General features: G+C 49.1%; 1 protein-coding gene across 1 annotated transcript in view; it reads left to right on the top strand.

Annotated features, from left to right (window-relative positions):
* Positions 1-5,315: 5,315 nt before the first annotated feature.
* The window catches only part of RASSF5 (Ras association domain family member 5), a 67,423-nt gene continuing 50,050 nt past the window's right edge, over positions 5,316-22,688 (top strand). Inside the window, exon 1 of the mRNA XM_079107729.1 lies at positions 5,316-5,840. Within this exon, the coding sequence (XP_078963855.1) occupies positions 5,378-5,840 (463 nt within the window). The 5' untranslated portion in view covers positions 5,316-5,377. The remainder of the gene's footprint in view (positions 5,841-22,688) is intronic.

Here is a 22,688-nt window from a genome sequence, read left to right as displayed (position 1 = left end):
TTCCTTGAAATGCCATGGAGGAGGTCACACAATTTTAACTACCTACTGTTGTGGCCCTATCTCCCCAGTGTGGTCTGGGAGCCATATTAATCAGTCTTTTATAAAACACAGGCCAATAGCCTGGCATGCTGAATCAGAAGTTTGGCTCTGGGAATGTGCATTTTGAGCAGACTCAGGTTCACAGTTTGGGAAAGTTTGGGACCTCTGTGCCTTCTGCTCCTGCAGCCTGGGACACTCTTGCTTAGACAGACAAAAGGCTTACTCCATCTAACCCTGTGTGTAAATGTGCCTCAGAAAGGTCTAACAGTAGGATGAATTAGAAATAACTTCCCTGTGTTCATATATGAATACAGGACCAATGTATTCACATCAGGCACAACCATAGGAATGGGAAGCTGTACTCTACATAGGTATGATATGTCAAAATACATTCTACAGTCGTGTATAACTAAAAAGAACAAATAATAAAGAAGGTCTATCTAATGTAGCAGTCTCAGCACGCCCTATCCCCTTAATGTGCTTTGTCTTAGGACACACATATCACACTGCTTGTCTTGTCTGTTGCGTGCTCTCCTTCTAAAATGTAAGCTCCATGAACACATCCATTGTACTGTTGCACCATCAGTGCCAAAATGTCACCTGATACTTTGTGGATGTTAGAGAATGACTGGCTAAATGAATGAATGTTCTCTTCCCTCGAAGATTGCATTGGCCATTGGTGCCCACTGCCAACTATGACTAGTTCTTTTCCCATTCTGGGCACTGGGTGGGATTGTACTTCTTGCTCCGTTTGTATAGGGCATTTAATTATTTCAGTAAATTGTGAGGAATAAACACCCCAGAGTAGTTATTTATTTAGTGGTGCTGGTGATTGAACCCAGGGGATCACACATGCTAAGCAAACACTCTGTCACTGAGCTACACCCCAGCTCTTTTTTTTTTTTTTTAATTTTGGGAGATTCTCTCTGAGTTGTCCAAGCTGGCCTTCAATCTGTGATCCTCCTGCTTCAGCCTCTCAAGTAGCTGGGATTATAGGCCAGAGCTTCCTCTCCAGCCAGTGACTGGTGCACTTTTAAATGCTAATGTGAGATCCTTCAAGTTCTCTTGATTTCTCTCTGGCACGGTGACATTAGATAGGAAGACTGTGCCATCAGTAACTCATGGTTCCCTGAGTAACTCTAATGAGCAGAATGCCCTGGTCAACCTGCACAGGGCAAGGGTATGAAAAAACAGTCTCTGTTATGTAAAGGTCCTGAGATTGGGGGCTTTAGGTTAGTATAACCTAGCTTTTCCTGACGGATGCAATAATCCTGAGTGGACAGTTATACTCTTTCAGCCTCCTCAATTTCTCTAAAAGCTTTGGGGATTTTGGGCACCTTCAAATGCCTCAAAGTCATCAAAACCAAAAGCTTCCCCTTTGGAAAGTCAGGCTGTGTTCTGTCCTTCCCTTTTCCTCCCTACCAGAGGGACAGGGGGAGGGAGTTTGGGGGACAGTATTAAAGCAACTCACCCAATAGAGAAGCCAACACACTCTGGGACCACCTCTGCAGTGATCTCACACACCGACCACACACTCGAATCCACTGTGGTAATTCTTCCCCTTGGTCAAAAATAAGCAGCACACCCACTCTTCTGGGAGTGAGTCACCATCAGAAAAAAGCAGCAGCTCTGAGCCGAGAGGATCTGCTAAGGAGGAGAAAACTCCCAGTGGAGGTGTTTCAGCAGATGCCTCGGCTTAGCCTTGGAACTGGATGACCAAAGGCAGAGCCAGAATATTTTAATGTCCAGGCATCAGACAGTAACCCAGGCAATATCCTGACCCTGTGCAGGGACTAAAGTGGTTCAGCACTTCTTCCTGTTCTTCCTGGTGAAGGAGGAATGTGCTGCTACTGTGTGTGTGTGTGTGTGTGTGTGTTGTAGGAGGGGTGGCTATTTCAGGGAAGAAGGGGACTGAACTTTGAAAGATAGTATCTGAGGAGGCGAGTCCCACGCAGGGAGTCTTCTATTGAGGTTGGGGGAGGCAGCTACCTCTCCTGACCTCGATTTCTTGGCTCAGAGAGATGAACCTTAAGATAAACTTGATAAACTTTGTGGATTGGCTACATGAAGTTATATCTCCATTTTCATCTCCATTCCCACCCCAGAAGCCAAATGTAGGGCTCTGGCCCTGCACCATCTCTTCCTCCATCCAGTGCTGAGAGCAGCCGCGGCCATTCCACCAAATCAGAGCCACAGCAGGAAGACAAACACCACAGCATTCTGTGCAGCTCATACAGTCAAGAGGGTTGCACACCTGGTTGTTCCAGGCAGCCCCCAGGGTCCCATGGGCAGTGCTGATGCCCATCCTTGGGAGCCTCTCCAGCCAGGGAATCTGGGCTGGGCTGGGGGCGGGAGTAGGGGTGGAACAGAGATGGTGATCACTGACAATTACTTCACAAATAGCATTTCAAAACTGATCTTTCAGTGATATACTCTTTGCCAGAAATCCTGTTGCTTCTTGCCACACCAAACTGTTACCCAGAGCCCAGGCTGGGTCCATGCCCCAGGCCTCACCCAGTACGCTGCACTCCTAGAAGGGAGTGATCTCTGGACAAGCCTCAGAACTTTGAAGATGGTTGGATAAATAGAGGGTGGGTACAAAAATATTTATATGCAATACAGTTTTCTGCAACAACTCTGAGAGAACTGCTTTTGGAAAAAGTGGGAGAGAGGGGAATAAGAGGCCATAAAGGTAAATGTATTTTCCCTTTTACACACACACAGGAAACATACAGGAGTAACCCTTTTTGGATTTTTCAGTCATAGTTCACTGACATTTATTAGTCCAGAGGGGAACAGAACGGAAAAGCCCATTTCTTATCACTACCTTAGCCCTACTGGTAAGAGTGGTCCTCAAAGTATGTTCCTTGGACCAGCAACACCAACACAACTTGGGAACTTGCTAAAAATGCAAAATCTCAAAACCCAGCCCCAGACCAACAGACTCAGAAACTCTGGGAGTAGAGTCCAGTAATCTGGGACTTAACTAGCCCTCCAGGATATTGTGTTGCATCCCAAAGTTTGAAAACCACTGATGTAGAGAAGACAAGGTTCCGAGAGGGAAGAGGAAAGATGGAGGGGGATGGAGCGAGGGGGCTGCTTGTGACCCAAACATCCCATCTCAGCTCCTGCAGCACTGTGGTGTGGCCCCTGGGTCATTCTTTCCATCTATCCAGAAACTACCTCATGAGGTGAGACCCAGAGACCAGGAATCTGTCCTCTACTACAAATATGGAAGGAAGGGGACTCTATGATTAACACCTGCAAGAGGGAGAAGCCGTGGAACAAAGCAGCCTGGGAAATTCCTGGCCTCTGGACTGTAGAAATTTTAGGAATTACCTAAAAATTACTTTGAAGGGGAAAACAAAAAGCAAAAATGAGGATTCCCCTGCCAGACACTAGGGGGAGACCCATCTCTGGCCTGGGAAAAACCAGGAGAGAGATCTAGAAGAATTTATTCTACAATCTCTCTCTCTCTCTCTCTCTCTCTCTCTCTCTCTCTCTCTCTCTCTCTCTCTCTCTCTCTCTCTCTCTCATTTTTAGGTTAACTCCAGGGCCTTAAGCATGCTACCCAAGTGCTCTACTCCTGAACTACATTCCCAGGCCTACAATCCTCCCTCTTGATCTGCCAGAGGGTTGGGTGGGGTGGGGGCAATTTGTTCCAGAACCTGCTCCCCATACCCAAATCTGCCGATGCTCAAGTCCCTCATATAAAATGGCATAGTGTTCCCATATAACCAATGCACACTCTCCCATAAAGTTTAAATCATCTTTAGTTTGCTTATAATACCTAATACAATGTAAATATTATGTTAATAGTAGTTACACTGTATTGTTTATGGAATGATGACAAGAAAAAAAGTGTACATATTCAGTATGATCTTTTTTTCTCTCTCTCTCCTGAATATTTTCCATTGGTTGTTGAAATCTGAATGAAGAAGCTTCTGACCAGTGGGGGACAGATTGTGTTCCCAAAGTTGGTTGACAGGACCCTCTGCTAAATCAACCAAATCAATCCTGTGTTTTGAGAAGAAAGGTCTGAATCTTGAGTCAGAGAGGTGGAACTGGAAATTACCACAATGGCATCTACCTATCTCCCCCACTCTAAGTCCAATTTACAGTTCACAAAACGGGTTAGAGAAGGCCTAGGTCATTGCTAGTCTGTGACAGGACACATAGGCCCAAAGATCCAGGAACCCCGGTTTTGCCTGTTTCCTAACCCATGAAATGGGGCTGTCTCCATGGGTGAAGGCGCTGGTCAGGATTCCCCTTCATAATCTTTCGAGACCCAGGGCAAAAAGAAGCCTTGGCCCTTTGTTAAAAAAAAAAAAAGACTTTTGAGATGACTACACTAGAGCCTTAGACCAGGCATGAGCCCACGAAGCAAGCCCTGATGCTGATAGAAAAAGATCTCACAGGTGGACTGTCTACACCAGGTACAAAGCAGGGCATTTGGGGTATTTCCACAGTTACGGGGAAAGGGGGATTTGAGTGAGGAAGAAAAACTCCCCCAAGTCATGGGTTGCAGGAGCGTTCTCATAACCCAGGGCCCAGGATCATCATAATTCCAGTCTTCCAGGAAACGGGAATCTTCTACCCGGCAGGGCTGCTAAGAGAGGGGAAATCCAACCAAAGTCAAAGTCTCACGCGGACGCCGGGAGGCAGCTTTCCGCGGTCAGCTTCGGAAGCGTCGAGGGTGCACGCTTCCCTCCGCGTCACGCGACTCGGCACTGCTGCCAGAGCCCAAGCGGGACATTCCCGACCCACGTCGGGCTCTGCTAGCCGAGGAGTGGCGGGAAGTGGCGGGCCAAGGGATGAACGAGCAGAGGAGCACAACCGTTTTGAAGGTATGGACACCCGAAGAGTGACAGAGGACCCAGACAGTGGACCCTGCTTAGACCCCATCCTCAGCCAGTTCCAAAGCCCTTCCCTCCAACCGGGTGTCTCACCCGTGCTGGGGTGCGGGAGGTGTATGGATCAGAGAGGATGAGGCAGGGCTGAAGGCAGAGGGCCCCCTACAGAAAAATGCACCTTCGAGTCGTGCTGTATGGAGCCTTCCCTAATAGCATCCTTCAGTGACCCCAGTGTCCACCCTGTTTCGTGAAGACACTCCTAAGTCCTCACTCGCTCAGGCCCGCCCATTGGTGACCCTGCCCCCTGGTCGGTTGGTTGTTCCCTCGGGTCGCCCTTCCTGCTTCGCTGAAGTCTCCCCGCCTCCGCCCCGCCCTGCGGGCTGCGGTCCCTTTAAAGGCGCTCTGATCTGGGGCCGCCCCTTCTCTCGGGGCTGGCTCGGGAGTGTAGCCGCCGCAGAAGCCGCCGCCGCCGCCAGTAGCAGGGCATGGCCATGGCGTCCCCGGCCATCGGGCAGCGCCCCTACCCGTTACTCTTGGACCCCGAACCTCCGCGTTATCTGCAGAGCCTGAGCGGCCCGGAATCCCCGCCGCTGCCGCCACCCCCGGGCCGCTCCTCGCGCCGCTGCGTCCCTGCGCCCCTCTCCACCGCGCCCGGGGCGCACGAGGGGCGCGGCGCCCGGAGGGCTGCCCGGGGGGACCCCGAGCCTCAACCCCGGGCCTCCCGACCCGCTCGTCCTCTCCGGCCTGGTCTGCAGCAGAGACTGCGGAGGCGGCCTGGGGCGCCCCGGCCCCGCGACGTGCGGAGCATCTTCGAACAGCCGCAGGATCCCCGCGTCCCGGCCGAGCGAGGCGAGGGGCACTGCTTCGCCGAACTGGCGCTGCGGGGCGGCCCCGGCTGGTGTGACCTATGCGGAGGAGAGGTGCTGCGGCAGGCGCTGCGCTGCGCTAGTGAGTGTCCCGACAGGGCAGGGAGGGGCGCGGGAAGACCGCAGTCCGGCGGCCAAGGACTGTGAGGGCTAGGGGCAGGGAGAGGGGCCGTTGCCATCTTTGGCTCCAGAGAACTTAAGGCAGCTAACCCCGAGACACTCCGCTCCTTATTTCCCCTACTGTTATCCTTTAGTGACTGCGCACTGCCCTGGAATGTTTGTGCGGTGTTTGACAAATACCTCTCTCCTGACAGGTGCGTTCCTGGTCCCTTCCCCACCCCCAGCATGCACGCACACGCGCACGCTTGCGGGTTGGGCTCATGGCGGGCTGCAAGGTCATTCAGTATGTCTCCCTTGGACCCTTTTGCTTTAGTTGTGAGTTCTTGGAAGAGGGTTGTGAGACTGATACTGTGTTAATGGGGAAAAAAAAAAATGACTTGTTGGTCCGCCTGTCATACAAACTCAGACCCCTGCTCCAGGGGAACCTATTGGGACAGGGAGGAGACTTAGCGAGGCTTTGGATGGAAGCAGACTGTGAGATTGAAAAGGGCTTGAGGTCACCCTGGATCTGTACCCGCTTCTGCCTTCTACCTCTGGCCCCTCAAACCTTTGGACTCTGCTCCAGTATTTGGCTGTGCCCTGCCTCCTCCTCCTCCTCCTGGGTTCCCTCATCAGTCAGTTATCATGCTCCAAAAATGATCCAACTCCCTGCTGGGTCCCTTCTTTCCAGGCCCCTCTGGTTGCCTCCTCAGCCGCTCTCTTCTCAATCCTGACTGTAAAACACTGGGCACCCAGTGTAGGGATTTTCAAAGCAAATCTGCAGTCTTCTTAGGGTTATTATTTTCTTCTCCTACAGTAAGGTGTGTGTATTCTTTTAAATAGGTGTCTTCTCCCCATCCCTATATTTGCTGTGGCCAGTTTGGCAGAGGATATCTACAGCCATGTGTTTATGTAGATATTTTAAATATCAGAAGCACAAAGCACAATGGCACAACCTCTCACAAGCATCTCTGGAAATGGATTGTGGTTTGCATCTTTCAGCAAAGGCCCTTCCCCCATGACAGCATCCCCCACATCTCCCATCCCAGGCAGCACTGGACAGAGCAGTGACTTGCAAGTCAGGAAAGCCCTACCTTTCCTCTACCTGCAGCCCACTGTGCGCCTCCTGCTGCAGCTGGCTGCCAGGAAGGAGAACTCAGATTCTAAGCCAGGGTCAGGTGGAAGGGGACATTTGGAGGGGAAAGTGGGTGCTGTTCTTTACATCACTAGATCTCACAGTTTAAGTACCAATTTAAAAGGAAAGAGCAACAGTTATAGAGGTATGTGTTGTGTGGGGGAGGGGCTGCCACTTGGCCAATGCCTATGACCTGACAGAAGAATCCAATGCGACTAGAATATGTTGCCGGCTTTTGTCCTCTGGAGGGTCCCAGGGTACTTTACTGCATCCACTGACCTTATTATACACAGGAGAGAAGCAATATCCTCACTATAATGGGTTTTATTGTGCTAGAATCCCAGGAGATCTACTTCATTGGCATTCTTGTTTGTATTAAGATTTTTGGGGACTACATCAATTATTGAACATTTTACACATAGTTTTATGATTTTTGTTGGTTTGGTAATAATGATGTACTTGTATATGCATATGTGTGATACTCCATGATTAAATGACATTATCCTCACATCTCCTTGGAATTGTTTGTTCATTGGGTTAGGCTGTAAGTGATTTTTACTGTTAGGAAGACCCTGGTCCTTGGGTAGTACCTCTGCTATTGTGTGTGATCTGGTGAAGTTGTTTCACTTTCTTGGGCTTCCATGTCCCCTACATAGTTGGTTTGATTCCAACCAGGGATATCTGAACACTAGAGAGGAAACAGACTGGAATCAAGGGGCTACAAAGAGGAGTCTCTCTTTGTTGTTATTAATATTTAACTAATCTTGAGGCTGTGACTGGCTGGGAAAAGTTGAGAAATATTCTGATGTGCAAGTTTGGCTGGCAGTTCAAACTCACTGAGCATCTTGCTTTAAGTTGGTCTAATTCCATAATGAGGTTGGTTGTTTTCATTTTGCAAAGCCAGGGTCAGAAAAGGGCTTTTTATTTGTTTATTTATTTTGGTACTGGGGATTGAACTCTAAGGACCTTTACCACTGAGTGACATTCCCAGTCCTTTTTTAGTTTTAAGATAGAATCTCATTAGGTTGCTGAGACCAGCCTTGAACTGGTGATCCTCCTGCCTCAGCTTCCAAAATTGCTGGATTTTGGGTGTGCACCACCATACACCAGCAGAGGAAAGGACCTTTTAAAAGACAATACCATGCAGTGATGAAGAGCACAGACTGTAACCAGAGTCCTAGGCTTGAGTCCTCACTGCCACTTAGTTTTTGTGTGATCCTGTGCATGTCTGTGTTCTGTTTCCCTACTTAAAAACATGGAGATGATAGTCTTAGCTACTCCATGGAGCTAATGGTGCATAGCAAAGTGCAATGGACATTCAATTCAGTATGAATGTTACTGTTACCCCTCCCATCCAACAGCCATAACAACTCGCCTGGACTTGTGATACCTCCTGGGATTGCTTTTTGAAGGGTAAGTGTAATTTTCAAACTCTGCCTGTTTGCTGAGCTGCATGGGGAAGTGAGTGCTGTAAGCATTCCAGGAAGTTTGGATGGAAAATGTCCTCTAGAAATGGCACTCCTGCCCAAAGTCCTCAGGTGGAGCCTGCTGTGGCTGAGAGCATCCTTACAGAATGGTAGTGGCTTAGGTGTCACAAAGGCATTGGCTCCTCGTCTGTGTACCACCTGCACCCAGCAAAGTGCTAGGCATAGTTTCAGTAAGTGGAAGTTGAAGGTGGTGGCTTGTTTGTGCTATTAAATCTCCCTGTTCTTGGAAACAAGCAGAAGGGCAGTGGGTACGTGAATGACATCTGTCTGCACAGGAGGCTGACACTGGCTGGGAGCCATGTTGGCAAATGGGCTTTTTAATAAGGGAAAACTTAGAAAATTGTCTTTGCACTGTCTGCCTTCCTAACTTAAGCTCCCTTTACTTCAAGGTCTGTAACTGACTCTTGTTGGATTTGCCAACAAGAAAGTTCAGAGTTAACACTAATTTATAGGATCAAAGAAATCACATTTGTTAGAGAGGGAAATCAATGGGGATTGGCATATATATGCAGAGGAAAAAGGTTGTATGACTGCATGTGGGTGTTTTGGGGTGGGGATTGGTAATGGTGAGAATCCACTTCCAGCACTCCAAGAGGGAATGAACAATAACAAATAAACTGTAAAACTTGCCAGCTGCCCTTTGGCTTTGTTCTCAAGGACAGTCCCTTAAGAGTCATAGACCCTTAGTTTTGTAGAAGGCACATAGAGATGATTTTACCGTTCATCTAAATTTTAGTGAATGTGTCAGCCATCCTGGGTCAGGGAATGATCTGGTAGTTGGAGAACCTAAGTCCAGCTCACGAGGCCCAGGAGTTGATGCTTTTAGATGTCCCTTGTACACTCAGTGCAGATGACCGCCTTGTGCTCCTCCTAGAGTCGGAGTCTCTCCAGAGGGGGAGTTGTTCAGAGCCATGTGTTAAAGGACTGGAATGATAGGGTTGAAAGGGGGCCCTGGGGCTCATCCTCCTAACCTCCACCTCCTGTGATAGACTAATTATGGTGTGAGTAAGGTGTTTACCGGGAGGTGCTGGGGAGGGGCTCAGCGCCTTCTTATTGAGTGTGGCTGGTATGGCATAGAGCTCCTGTCAGAGCTTTCTGGTTCCTGTCACTGCATTAATGGCTGGGTTTATCTAGATTCTCTGCAGAACTGGAACCACCCCTGTGAGAGCCCATTGATCCTGCAGACCCGTCTCATGTTATGGGTTTTTTGCAAAAAAGTCTACTGGGATATTGCCATTGACTCTTCCTGCAGCAAAGTCTCCATTGCAGACATCTTGGAAAGTGTCCTTTGGTGTCCTGGAGGCTTCTGTATTTACCTTGGGCACCCGAAAGGTATTTGTTTAGCGCCCCCAGTGGTGCTGCAGTGTGTGGGGGTGTTCTTGTTCATTTAGACTTGTGCTGGCCTTTGGAGGCTAGAAACACTAAGCCCAGAAATGGTTGTTTTGTTGTTAAGGATGGTGGAAATCCCTCACCCCCATTCCCTCCCCTCCTCCTGGCTCTAATTAGGGTCTTCTTCTTGGGACATGTTCTATTGGGGGATGTACGTTAGGGACAGGGAAAGGACAGTCTTGCTTTCCAGAGGCTTGCGAGCCCCTCACTCTGCACCCCCTGTTTTTCCTGTCCTCCCTGCTTCCTGTCATCTCAAAGGACGAAAGTGAAAGGATTAAATGTGGGCTTAATTTCCCCCCCCTATTCATCAGAGCATGAAATTTTCTGATTATGGAGTGTGAGGGGCTTGAATCACAGGTACAGTCAAAAATGATTAATGCCACTTGTCTGCCAGCCTAATTAGACTTGGTAATGAACGTGTGTGTTCGCCTGCTGATCCTGCAGCGTTATTAGGTGGGAGTGAATTGACATCTCCCCTCAGCACTGAGGGTTGGTCAGATCTGGGATTCTCTCTCTTCTTTCCAAGTTTACTTTTGAATCAGCCTTTGCCAAGCCTGGAAGTGACAAGGAAAAGACAGCCCCATTCCAGCCCCAGGGGCCCTGCTTGGCTGGGGGAGAGAATTCATCCTGTCAGGGAGTGTGGGACAGACTGGAGCCAGGCCCAGCCAGGTCTGAGAAGGAGCACAGGAAGAATTCTTCGCATGTCAATAGTGCTTTTCTCTCAAGAGCCCAGATGTTTTCACACTGCTGTGTTCATTCTCAAAATAATTTTGTGAGGGTGGAGCGAAGATGCTTCTGCTATAATCTCACATTTGTTGAGAGGGAGTCACCTGTGCAGGACTTGCCTGTCTGCCTTGCTAGGTGCAGCAGTGAGGCTAGTACCTCTCAGGTAGGCTAATTCCGACACGCCTTGAAGACTTTGGGACCATCTCAGGCCCTTAAGCCATTTGCTCTTTGGGGCCCTGTGCCCAGCGCCCCTGTGTCAGAGGCCACCTGGCATGGCCCAACCATAGCTGGGTCCCCACACTGCACCCCAGGTGCTCTCCCCCAGTGCTCTCTCTGGCTTCCCACACATACCCTCTCTCCTCCATTTCCCCATGGAGGGCAGTTGCCTGTCACCCTTGCCCTGCCCAAGGTATTATTAAGGTTAAGTGAGGAACCTGTAAACACATCTCTAGCCTCATTAGAGGACCTTCCTGTTTGCATTCTTGGGATGGCAAGGTGAGTGTTTCCCAGAGGGTGAGTATTTGTGGGTGTGCAAAGCACGCAAACACCCCCAGCCCCTAGCCATTCTGTTCTGTGGTTCAGCCAGCGCCAACTCGTGCAGACTCCTCTATCTGGGCTTGCAGATCCAGGCCTGTGCATCTGCAGGATGCTCTTTGCTCTCACTTACCCTGGCCACCCGCCCCTCCCGCAGGGCTCTGCTGCTGCTCTGCCCTGGCTGGGTTGGGAAGTGCTGGCAGCAACTGATGCTGGGAAGATGGTTTTGCATTTAGTCACTTTGGGGTTTTTTTTTTTTTTTTTTCCAAAAGGTCTGGCAAGCTTCTCTCCACATGTTCCAGGCTGGAGCTCAGGGTTTGGATGGTTTTCTTTGCAGAAAGAAGAAGGAGGCTGAAGCAATGATGTCAGGGCAGAAGGCTTAGATCCCTGGGGGCACTGGGAGAGTGGAATAAAATCAGGGCTGGGGCATGGCCATGGGTACCCTGCCCAAAGGTCAAGATTTTCTTGCCTTAGACTGGGGAGGTAGAATTCTAGTCTTTCCTGAAACACCCACGCACCATGCTAAGGAGACATGGGCAGAGTCTGGTGGACCCCAGGCCTCTCCATGGGGTGGTCATTGACTGAAGTGGCCAGCACATCTATGCTGAGCCTGTCATGCTTCTGGTTCCTGGAGTAGAAAATGTCCTTGAGAGATGCACCATAGGGGAATCTCCAAAGTTTGGTTCTCTTTTTGCCCTTTAGAAAAGGAAGGAAGAAGTACAGTGAAGGCCCTCCTGGCATTGTAGTGTGTGCCCAGCCTCCTGGTGGAGAAGGGCTCATCTTGGTTGAGGGGTCCAGTAACCCCTGGGAGCTGAAGCAGGCCCCAGCTTTTCTTTAGGGTTTTCCTACCTACCCCTACTGCCCTGAGTCTATTTGAGGACATCAGGGGGGAATCCTCGAGATGACATTATGCTGAGGATTTATAAGAGGGTGGTGTTCAACATCCAGTCTGTTTAGTCCTGTGTGTCACTGGGCAGGCAGGTGGGTGACCAAGTATGACACTTACCTGTAACCGTAGAGGGCTGGGTCATGTTTACTCTTCAGTAGAGGACCATGTGCCACCTTCTGCCCATTTCCCTGTTTCTTGAACAAACACATTTCCAGGGTGAGACAGGTCTTACCCATATGCCTGCAGTGACTGTTGGCAGGGGCTGCTAGAAAATGAAACTTGGATTACATGGACCTTTAAGAAATCAGATGAGGGACTGGGGTTGTAGCTCAGTGGTAGAGCACTTGCTCTACCACATTTAAATAAATGGATAAAATAAAGGTCTATCAACATCTTAAAAAAAAAAAAAAAAGAAAAAAGAAAGAAAGAAACCAGATGACAGGTTCATAAAGTCAGGCCCCAGAGGACCATAAGTCCTTATATGTTTTGTTTCTATTGGATGCTAGGTCTGGGAAAGAATTATCATTGAGTTTGCTCAAAATACAAGTTGGTATTCTATGAACCTGCTAAAATGGGAATATTCATGTGGAATAAGAAGGGTTGGAGCAGGACATGGTGGTGCACGCCTGTAATCCCAGAGGCTTGGGAGGCTGAGGCAGGAGGATTGCAAGTTCAAAGCCAGCCTCAGCAATTTAGCAAGGTCCTCAGCAATTTAGAGAGACCCTGTCTCAAAATAAAATATAAAAAGGACTGGGGATGTGGCTCAGTGGTTGAGCCCTTGTGGGTTCAATTCCTGGCGCAAAAAAAAAAAAAAAAAAAAAAAAAAAAAAAAATTGGGAATGGCTAAGAGATGGTGAGTAGATGAAACTTCTATTGCACTTGGCTGCGTCTAAAACATCTTCATGTGCACTGTCTCTGTTGAGCCTTACAGTTCCCTAGTGAGGTAGGCAGGGTTGCCTTAATTGTGGCCATCTCATAGATGTAGAAACACAGCATTCAGGGAAGTCAAGTGACTTTTCTAAGATGACCCAGATCATCAGTCTCAAAACCAACACCAGAATCCAACAAGCATTTTGCCCTTTTGAGCTGACATCATTGGTCACGCAAACTTGTTGAGTTTTCTTATTCATCTGCCTCCCTTCTGCCAACAAATGCTGAAATGTCCGAAGTAATAATAATGATAGAAAGAGGTACAGGGAAAAAAGGAAGTGCCAAGGGGTTGAAGCCATGTGCAAGGTCACCAGTCAGTGCCTGGGTAATTGAGAGTTGGCTAACCTTCAGCCCATGTTCACATTCAGTTTTTAAGTGCATATTCAGCATGCACAAATCATAAGCTCTTTAAACAAAGGCTGAAGTTTTCCTAAATCTCAGGATAAAAGAAATAAGGGAGTGTCCCCGGTTCCCACCCTTCCCATTGGTGTCAGGAGAGTGCAGGCAGTGGGCAGGGAAAGGCAGGTAGAATATCTCTTCTGTTCCCTGCCTGCTCCCTGCCATGACCCAGCTGTCAGAGTTCATGACATAGGAACTCTGTCTTTGGTTCATGACCAAAGGGAAATCAGATCCTAGAAAGGATAGCCAGGATGAGAAGGGTTAGCTTGGAACTGGAAAATGGACCTCTGACTCTAATCCTAGGCAGTGGTGTGGCCCTTAGAGGAACAGCTACTCTACCTCTGTGTATTTCCCCAGGTTAGGCTCACAGTTGGGACAGGTACCATCACCCACTTTCCTGGCTTACTTGAAGGAGGCTGTTTTTTCCATCCAAGTTGAATGGAAGCTGGAGATTTGGTGGTTTCTGTTGAAGCAATTATGTCTTTTCTGCAACTGAGGAAAGTATTAAAAATCCAAAAGCCCCAGAGATGCCTTAGTGTTTAAATGGAACAGCAGATTCCAGCTGTAACCTGAGAGTTTTGAGAGGATGAATTGAGCATGCTGTCAGCAAATGTGTATTCTGGTGCAGAGTGTTTTTAAAAGCAATCTGGAGGTAGATTTAAACAGGGAGAGCATTTCAAGGTGAGAATATGTATTGTACCCCCATACCCTAAGATGGTGAAGGTCATTGCTTCAAATTCTATTGACCCTTGGCCGACCTCCCCTTTAGCATGGAGGTTGTCTAGCTAAGCCTCGAACATCAGGGCAGCTAGAGGTCATTGCAGATACTCCCCTGCCTGTAGGTGCTGCTCCTCCCAACCTATACCCGCAATGAAATATTGATCTACTTTCTAAAGGATCTTGAGTGAAGATTCTAGAGCCTCCCTAAATCCTGTTCCTAGGCTCTGCCAGTTCTTTTCGGCTATCTTCTCCAATGGCTTCTCTGTTATAGAATTGCTTTGTGGGGCTGGGGTATACTCAGTGGTAGAGCATGTGCACAAGGCCCTGCTGTTCCCACCAGATGGAAAGGAAGAACGGCTCTGAATTGAGGAGAAAGGAGAAGTGAAGTCAGTCTATCCTCGAGCCCAATGGGGCAATCAGGAGGAATTCCCCCCATTGCTCATATTTAAAACTTCCCCCAGCACATGTGTGCTCTTCTCTCTGCGGGCTGCAGAGGGAGTATGCCCTTGTCTGTGCTCAGGCAGCTGGGAGTTCCTGGACCCTCTTGGAGATCTCAGGTGTGAGGGTCAGAGTCACAGTGGGGCAGGAAACCTTGGCTTCTATCCCTTGCTTGATGACCCCTAGAGTCATTTTAGGATCTGGACTCACTTATGATGCTTTTTTGGTGTGAAGGCTGCTTGATAAATTAACCTCCCTGCCACCCCAATCTCAATCTCCTTAAGGAAGCATTAGGGAGAAAAAAAAACTGTGTCCAGGCCTGAGCAAGGGTAGCATATTAAATAAATGACCTGTACACAATGTGATATTATTGCTACTGCACCAAGTGCTCAGGCCCTCCAAAGGGCAGGGCAACCTAGATGGGGACTTTCTGGCCAGATTTCTCTGAGAAGGACAGGTGGCTGGGGAGCCTCCTTGGGAGATCAGAGTGCAGCTTAGGTTTGTTCTACCAACATTCTCTTCTGAGGATATTGGCCTTTGGGATAGGATGCCCTTTAGTGTTCTCTTTGACCTTGGGGAAGATGGCAGCACAGGGAGCTGGCACAGGGAATACTGTGGCTCACATCTGAATTCAGAGGTGCTGACTTCCTGGGCCTGGCACTAGTGACCAGAGTGCAGATGTGTACATGAATCTTCAGCCAGGACTCCGTGTGTGCAAGTCCTCTGAGGTTTGTGTCCTCTGGTTAAAGGACAAGTGTCCCTCCTTCATGGGCTATTGATAAGTGAAGCCTGGGATCCCTGAGCAGCCTGGGAGCAGGCACCCCTCTCCAATAGGCTTCTGGAAGGCTCTGCTGCCTGTCTTGTGTCTGTGCTCTGTCTTGTCCTGAGCAATGGACTTTTCCTCTAATATTTGACCCCACTTCTGGGTCAGAGCGAAGGGACACCCTGTGAGCACCATTTTAGAAGAAGAGTTCAACACTTCTGCCGTTTTGGGGACAAACTGTCCTTTTCTCCTTTTGTGTCCTCCCCTCCTGCAGCCCATAGGGTCACATCCTTTTGCATGTCAACTCCTCTGTGCTCAGATCTCAGATGAACGGTCTGACTCTCTCAAAGCCACACAGCCTTCTTGTGGGCCCTTCCCCCTTTGGCTGAGCACAGGAGGATGTGAGTTAGCCCCAGGTTGTCCCTTAGGAGTCCAGACAGCTGGTGAAGCATTATTAATCCACTGACCCCCAAAGAAATCCATTAATGAGCTCCTGGGCTGGGCATGTGGTGTGAAGTAACCGATCACTTCTGTTGTCTCTTGAAACTTTGGAGACATTGATTTTCAGACTCAGGCGCGACTGAGAAGTGAGGCTCAGGCAGGCTCTTTCCTGCAGCCTCTTTGGTGGGGGCATTTTTATCTTATCAAGTTAAAAGCCCCAGAAATAGAAAGTTTTCCATTGGGGGAGGTGGAGGGAAGGAGGCAGCATTGGTCAGTCTGTGCTGGTGCTGGAGCCCGCAGTCCCAGGTGCCTGTCTGGATCACATGAGGCCCAGAGACCTCCCCCGGGCCGTGACTCTCCCAGTTGGCACCCAACTCTGACGCCAGACCTAGAGAAGAGCTATTGATCTGCAGACCAGATGACCGAAGGCCGGGATGGGGAGGCAGCGGCTGCCTGCTTTGGGCGGGTTGCTGCGCGCCTCCAGCGGCTCTTCTGCAGGCTCCCGAAGAAGAGCTGCTCACTGTCAGAGAAGCTCCAGGTCCTGCAGAGGTTCGAGGCCCGGCGGGCTCGCGGTAGGTCCTAGCTGCTCCAGCTGAGGGTCTGCAGGGATGCTTGGGTTCCCGGCCTCTGCCTAGTAGCGTTTCTCACAGGAAAGGAGTGGGGGATTCTTCAGGCAGCCTGGTGTTAATACTGAGTGCTGCACCACGCCTTGACCCTCCTGACTCTGCTGGGACCAGGGCACCAGCACTACCTCGTGGCCTGGCTTATGCTGAGCAGGCAGACTGGAAGAACCCAGTCAGAAGCTTTGGATCGGCCCATGGATTTTGATAATCTTTTCTGACTGGGAATTAGGACCAAGTGGTCATCATAATTAGGGTCTCCAGGCTGGTGGAATCTGGGTGCCTTGGAAGGCCACTGTTTTCCCTTCTACTCATCCTGTGGCTCAGAGGGGAGTCAGATTTTGCTCAGTTGCTGCAGCAGCCTACCCAGGACCTGGGAGCAGTGACGTTTCCTAGGCACGACTTGCTCACCTGTGTGGTTAGTGGAGCTGCGTGTGGCTCTGCCTGGCTGGAGGCTGCTGGGTGGAAGAGTTATACAGGAGTCCCCACCTCAGGTGCTGATTTCCTTCTCTAAGTACTAATTAGGCTGAGAATGGTCCCTGCCTGGGAAAGGGGATAGCAGGGCTTGGCACAGGAGTGAGTGGAAAATGAAGGACTGTAGCAAGTCAGGTTATCTCTGTGTCTTCCGCTCTCCCACTCTTCTTTTTCCTGAGGCCTACAAAACCCTGTTGGTGGCAGTGCCAGGACTGGGGTCCCAGATGCCTGCCTTCCAGCCTTGGGTTCTTTCTGCTGTATCATGCTGTCTCCTGCATCTTGTTTCTATAGCACTGTCTGCTAAAAACTCAAAGCATTTATATTTGTTTGTCTTTAATATCATTCATTTCTCCAGATCCATGTGTGGTGGGAATAGCAAACAGATTATTCTGTTTAATAGATGAGGCAGCTCAGAGAAGTAGGGCCTCTTGTCAAAGGTCGTTGCCGTACAACCAGACCCGAAACCCTTTGCAACCGGATGAGCTCACTGTAGCGACCTTACTGGCTTCTGGTTGGTGGTTGGAAGCCTTTGGAGTGCATATGCATTCCTTGGGGTTCCCTGCCCCATCTGTCTCTGTGTCATTCTCATACCCCTTCAGGAATAGGTGGGGATCCAGCGGGTCACAACACTAAGTCTCAAGGGTGGGACCAAAATGAAATGCCATCTCTGAGCTAAGTTTCTGGAGGCAGTGTTAAGCAACAGGATCTTGATGACAAAAACTATAATTTTTCTGATGAAGGTTTTATCACTTGAGAAGGGAGAATTTTAATTCAACTAAACCTAATCCCCACTTGGAGGGAAATATTCTTTAGCCAGCCTGAATAATGTGTCCTCATCAATAGCCTACACCTACTGTGACCTTCACTAGGAAGAGAATTGGTTACTGAGTTTCTCAGTTTAAATACTCACTAGTGCATTCATGTTCATCCTCTCTCTTCTCTCTTTCTCTTTCTCTCCCCCAAGCCCCTTCTCTAAGAATTATTCAACAGATCATTTCCTTGCCCCTTTGCTATTCAGCCCAATAAGTTATAGATTTAATCAAATCAATCTGACCTGGAGTGGCAGCCTTAAGTGAAGGGCATATTCTGCATTGCCATTATGATGTGCTGACTTTTATGAGCTTTTGAACTTCCCTGATGTAAGAGGAGGGGACAAAACAGGGTGTTCAAAGATGATGGAGCAGTGAACTTCTGAAATGTCTCCACCTCCTTCACAGGATTGCATGAGCAACTGGGGAGTGCCATTTAAGAAAATAGACGAGGAGCCAGGCCCACTTGAGTGTAGATCCTGGAGTTACCAGTTTCTGACTGTCGGATCTCCCTTGTAGAGATTAACTTCTCTGAGCTTTGTAATTTCCATGTATGGAGAGAAGCAAAGACTCCCTACCAAACTGGTGTTGGGTAGATGAAACATGACTTTGGAGGTAAACGTTTGACACGACCCAGTACCCCGCAGGCATGCCATTGGGTGCTTCTATTATTGAGTGCTCCCCTCAGGCCATTTGGACAAGCCTCCAACATGGCTGTCTGTTCTTCCTTCACCCCTGGGCCAAAGCGGACTGCCTGCATCTCAGGGGAAGATGTAGAATTTGAAGTTTGTCCAGGCAAAAGTGGAGGAGGGACATGAAACTCTTAAACACCTTCTCTGGAAAAATTCCTGTCATTGAGTTTACCACACCACATAATTAACAGGCAAAGCCAGATTAGCCCACCGGGTATCATTAGGAGCTAAGCAAGCATGTCACCAAGGAGCAAGTCATATATCATTTTAAAAGACTGCTAGGGGGTCAGTGAAAAACAGGCCTGGGTCTCTCCAGAAGTCTCCGGGGGTCCTGGCTGCAGGGATGCAGCTGTGAGCAAGCCTTTGTGTGTGTCTGGCACAGAGAGCCAGCTGCAGATGTCATCTATTTACTTTTCTTCTCACTGCAAAAACTCTACCTCACCTGGTTGGCAGTTGGCACTTTGAATGACTGCAAGTGACATCAAAGCAGGTGTGGAAAAACCAGTTGGATGCAGTAAACTAGTCGTCTCTTAAAGAACTGAACCCGTCTGCCTCTGGCCTCCTGTGACCTTCTGCCACTCAGACCACACATACCTGTGCACACACACCTGTGTGTGCCTTCAAATCTGCACATCTACTATGCCGCACTGGGCATCTGCCCAGGCAGGACTCTTCTCAAGCCTTCATGGCTGTCCATATCTTTAGGGTCTGTAGGACACTACCAAAACTGTACTTCAGGTTACTGAGAAACTAGGCTACCTTTTGCCCCTTCTGCTTTAAAATTAAAAAGCAGATTAAAAAAAACAAAAAACAAACAAAAAAAAAACTCCCTTAACTACACTTTCCATTCTTGCCCTTCACTGCTGGAACCCAGGCCCTTCTGTAGTCAGGAACCTCTTCTATCTTCTCAGGGTCCCCCCCAAGGATGGGTGGAGAGGACCAGAACTGGGGTGGGGACCTCTACTGCTTTGTCTCTCTTACACCCAGAGCACAGTGACACATGCCTAGAGCAGGGGAGGCCCCTCCAGAGCAGGCTGAGGTCGAAAGGGTATCTGTCAGCTCCATACTGACTTTGGATACCATGGGCTTGTCACTATTTATTAAATTCCCTTACACCTAGCTGTCTACTGTGGTTTAAAATATTTTTTTCTTTCCTTGAGGTGCTCTGGCAATAGGATCTCTGTTTTTCTTGTGACAATCAAAGCAGGTTATATTTGTTTTGAACTCTTTCTCTAAAACCCTTCCATACACTTCTTCCTGTTACAAAATATCATATAACTGGCTGTTTCTGCAGCAGGCCTGGCCTAGGATAGGCTCTCAATAAATGCATGCATGCAGGCACGAATGAAACTAGGTAGATGTGGAAAGACAGCAGACATAATCATGTAAATGGCTTAACACTCGAGTACGTGTGTCCTGATGGACAACTGCCCGTTCAGAAAGTGTGCTGTGTCACTGTACTTCTAGCTGCAAGGCCACGTCCGAAATGCAACCCAGACCTTTTCGGATGTGGTGTCAGAGGGTCCAGGTGACACATCTCCCCGTTCATTTGCATATCTGGCTTGCTCACCGTGGAACCCCCACCTCAAACCATTTACTTCTACTTTTCTTCCCCAACTCCTCCACTTCCCGCCATTCTTCTTAGGGACACTCTGTGACATGCACTGAGGGCCTGCAGACCTGTCCACCTTTTCCTGTTCCGTCCGCATTCTCCTGCTCATCACTGTCATCAACAACCTGTACTGCATGAGGCCATGTCATGGAACAGGGAGGTGTCTCTTTAAGGCATGTATAGTGTCATTAGGAAACACATTTAAATATATATATATATATACTCTCCGAAATAAGAGTCAACCAAAAGATGAATTAAAATAAAAAGTCTAGCTGTTTTAACAGGCTACCTAAACTGTATCTGAAACTATGCCTAAACTAGATCTAAAACTGTAGCTGATTTTATTTTGGTGCTCAGGATTGAACCTAGGGGTCCTACCACTGAGCTACTACCCCCACTCCTAAAAGTAAAGAAATTTTTGACAACTATGGGCATTATAGTTAAAACTATATAAAATGATATAAATGTTGGAAATGTCAAAACCAGAGGGAAAAAAATCAAGGGGGTTGATGCGGAAGAGCTGGGAAGGAGAGAGCCTGCATTGTCAGCAAGGGGTCAGGTAACACTGTTTTCTGAAGCTGAAGCATGAATTGCTAAAAATGACACAAAGCTATTCAATTTGTTTATGATTTTACACATAAATACAGATATATACAGGCAGCAGACGGGGCATGCTTCAGGGTACAGTACCCCAAAGAGTGAAGTGGTGTGAAACCAGCCAGGGGGACAAGGTGCCCTGCAGTCAGACGCTGGTCTCTGAGTCACCAGGCACACGGTGGGCACTGCCTGCCCCTCCTCTGCTTTCCTGCATCATCTGCCTGAACTCATTGTGAACCGTCCTGCCCCCTCTCCCTCCCCAGACAACCCTCTCTGTGCCCCTAGCCTGGTCTGACCACAGCGCCTGCCTTTGCTGGTATTGCCAGCTTGGGGACCTGTGGTCGTGTTGGAAGTGGATGATTAATGTGCTGCCTGAGAGGCGCACCCACCCACACCCACCCACGTGGGGCAGGACTATGCCTCTGCAGGCCTGCCTGGGCGCCCAGCTTCTGCCAGGCCAGCCGGGTATGTCTGGGAGGAGGGGCACAGAGGACATGTCCAGTCTGCTTGGGAATGTGACAAGCAGGCCTGGCTTGAGGAATTAGTAACTGAGATGTTAGATGTGGGGACCAGCATCTCAGGGAGTTTTGATATCTGCTTTAATATCTGCTGAGCAGCAACGCAGCAGATTTTTGCCCTCGGTTCACCCAGTCCCCACCCCACCTCTCGAGCACTTCTCTCCCCAGCCCGACCTGGAGGACCAGCTTCCGTGGATCCCGCCCATCCAACTGTCTGTTTTACGTGGGAACTGAATGTCAGATCCAGACTTGACCATGTTCAGGTGCATAGACTTGTGGCTTTTCCCAGAGTCAGCAGCCCCTGACCAGCCAGCTGCCCGCTTGCCTTATGGGAGGGACAGCGATCTCTGACTTAAGAGTTCTTGGTCTCTTGTCTCACTGTCGCATCGACCTTTCCTTTGGCCTCCTGGCTTGCTCGCTGGCACATTCTCTGTGTGTGTGTTGGAACTGGAATTGGGGTTTCATAGTGGGAAGGGACAGTTGTGTGCCTCTAGGCCCTCTGGCCAAGTGCTGGGGGTGCTGAGAGCCTTCAGGGGGATCTGTCTCCTGAAACAAGGAACTATAGTGTAGGGTCTCAAGAGGGCAGGGGTTCAGACTCCTTCCTGGAAATATTAAGATGCAGATGTCCTGAGCTGGCTGCCTGACCTCAGGAGTTTCCATTCCCTGGCTGCTGGCCTCGCTAAGACTTTAGCCAGGAGTATGGAAAACGTATAGGTCATGTTGGTTTTGGCAGTGGCTCCAGACCTCCAAGCTTGGCAATCACAGTCTCTGTACTTTCTCACCAGCTTGACCTATCTTCCATCCCCCCTTCCCAGCTCCTCTGGGCCCATTCCAGGCAGAGCTAGGAGCGGGGCAGGAGCATGTGGAAGGAGCATAGGTGAGCTGGCCGGTCGCAGGATTCAGTATACCTTAATCCAGAAGAAGAGACCAAGGGTTTTCACTGGCATCAGATGCTGAGTCACTTGAAAATCAGGTATCCAGACCCAGGAGTCCCACAGTGTTGAAAAGGCAGCTGCCATTTATTGAGTACCTACTAAATGCGAGAAACCATTGGATGCTTTACATACATTCTCTAATTCTGGTAATAGATTTGTCCACAAGCAAGATATTGTTAATTACGGTTTGCAGATGAGGAAACTGAGACCAAATAAATTCCATATTTAGGTAAGGAGAGTTGCCTATATATCTTGTTTCCAGTTAGAAGCAGGGCTCAGGTTCAAATCCCATCCCCTGTCACCCCAACAGCCAAATTCTTTCCATTCCCCCTCCCCCCCAGATTGAGTGTTCCATCCCTTGCACCTGTTCTAAAAGACCTCCAACATACACGTCAAGCAGTGTTGGAGGATTTCTGATTTGTAGCTGAGGAGTTGGTGTGCTTTGGTGTGCGTCTGTGGGCCACTGGTGCTGGGAACCCCGCATCTGTTCTGATGTCGTGGAGAGCACAATTTCAGAAGGTGGGTCTGCTTGAGTGGGGGAGAAGGAGATCTGACTTCTTTCTTATGCTTGATCTTGGCCAAAGAACTGGCTTCTCTGCTGTAGGTGCCCTGAGAGCTCAGGATGAGAACCTCTGGGTGCTGCCTCTGTAGCTGAGTCTCCTGGAGGTAGAGTTCCTGAGGGAGAAGGGTCCTGGAGGACTGGTCTTGGAGGACCAGTCCAGG

The sequence above is a fragment of the Sciurus vulgaris genome (genome assembly GCF_902686455.1).
Source record: "Sciurus vulgaris genome assembly, chromosome: 12".
Taxonomy (NCBI): Eukaryota; Metazoa; Chordata; class Mammalia; order Rodentia; family Sciuridae; genus Sciurus; species Sciurus vulgaris.
The sequence above is the reverse complement of the archived record's forward strand: the minus strand, read 5'-3'. Positions and strand labels throughout refer to the sequence as shown.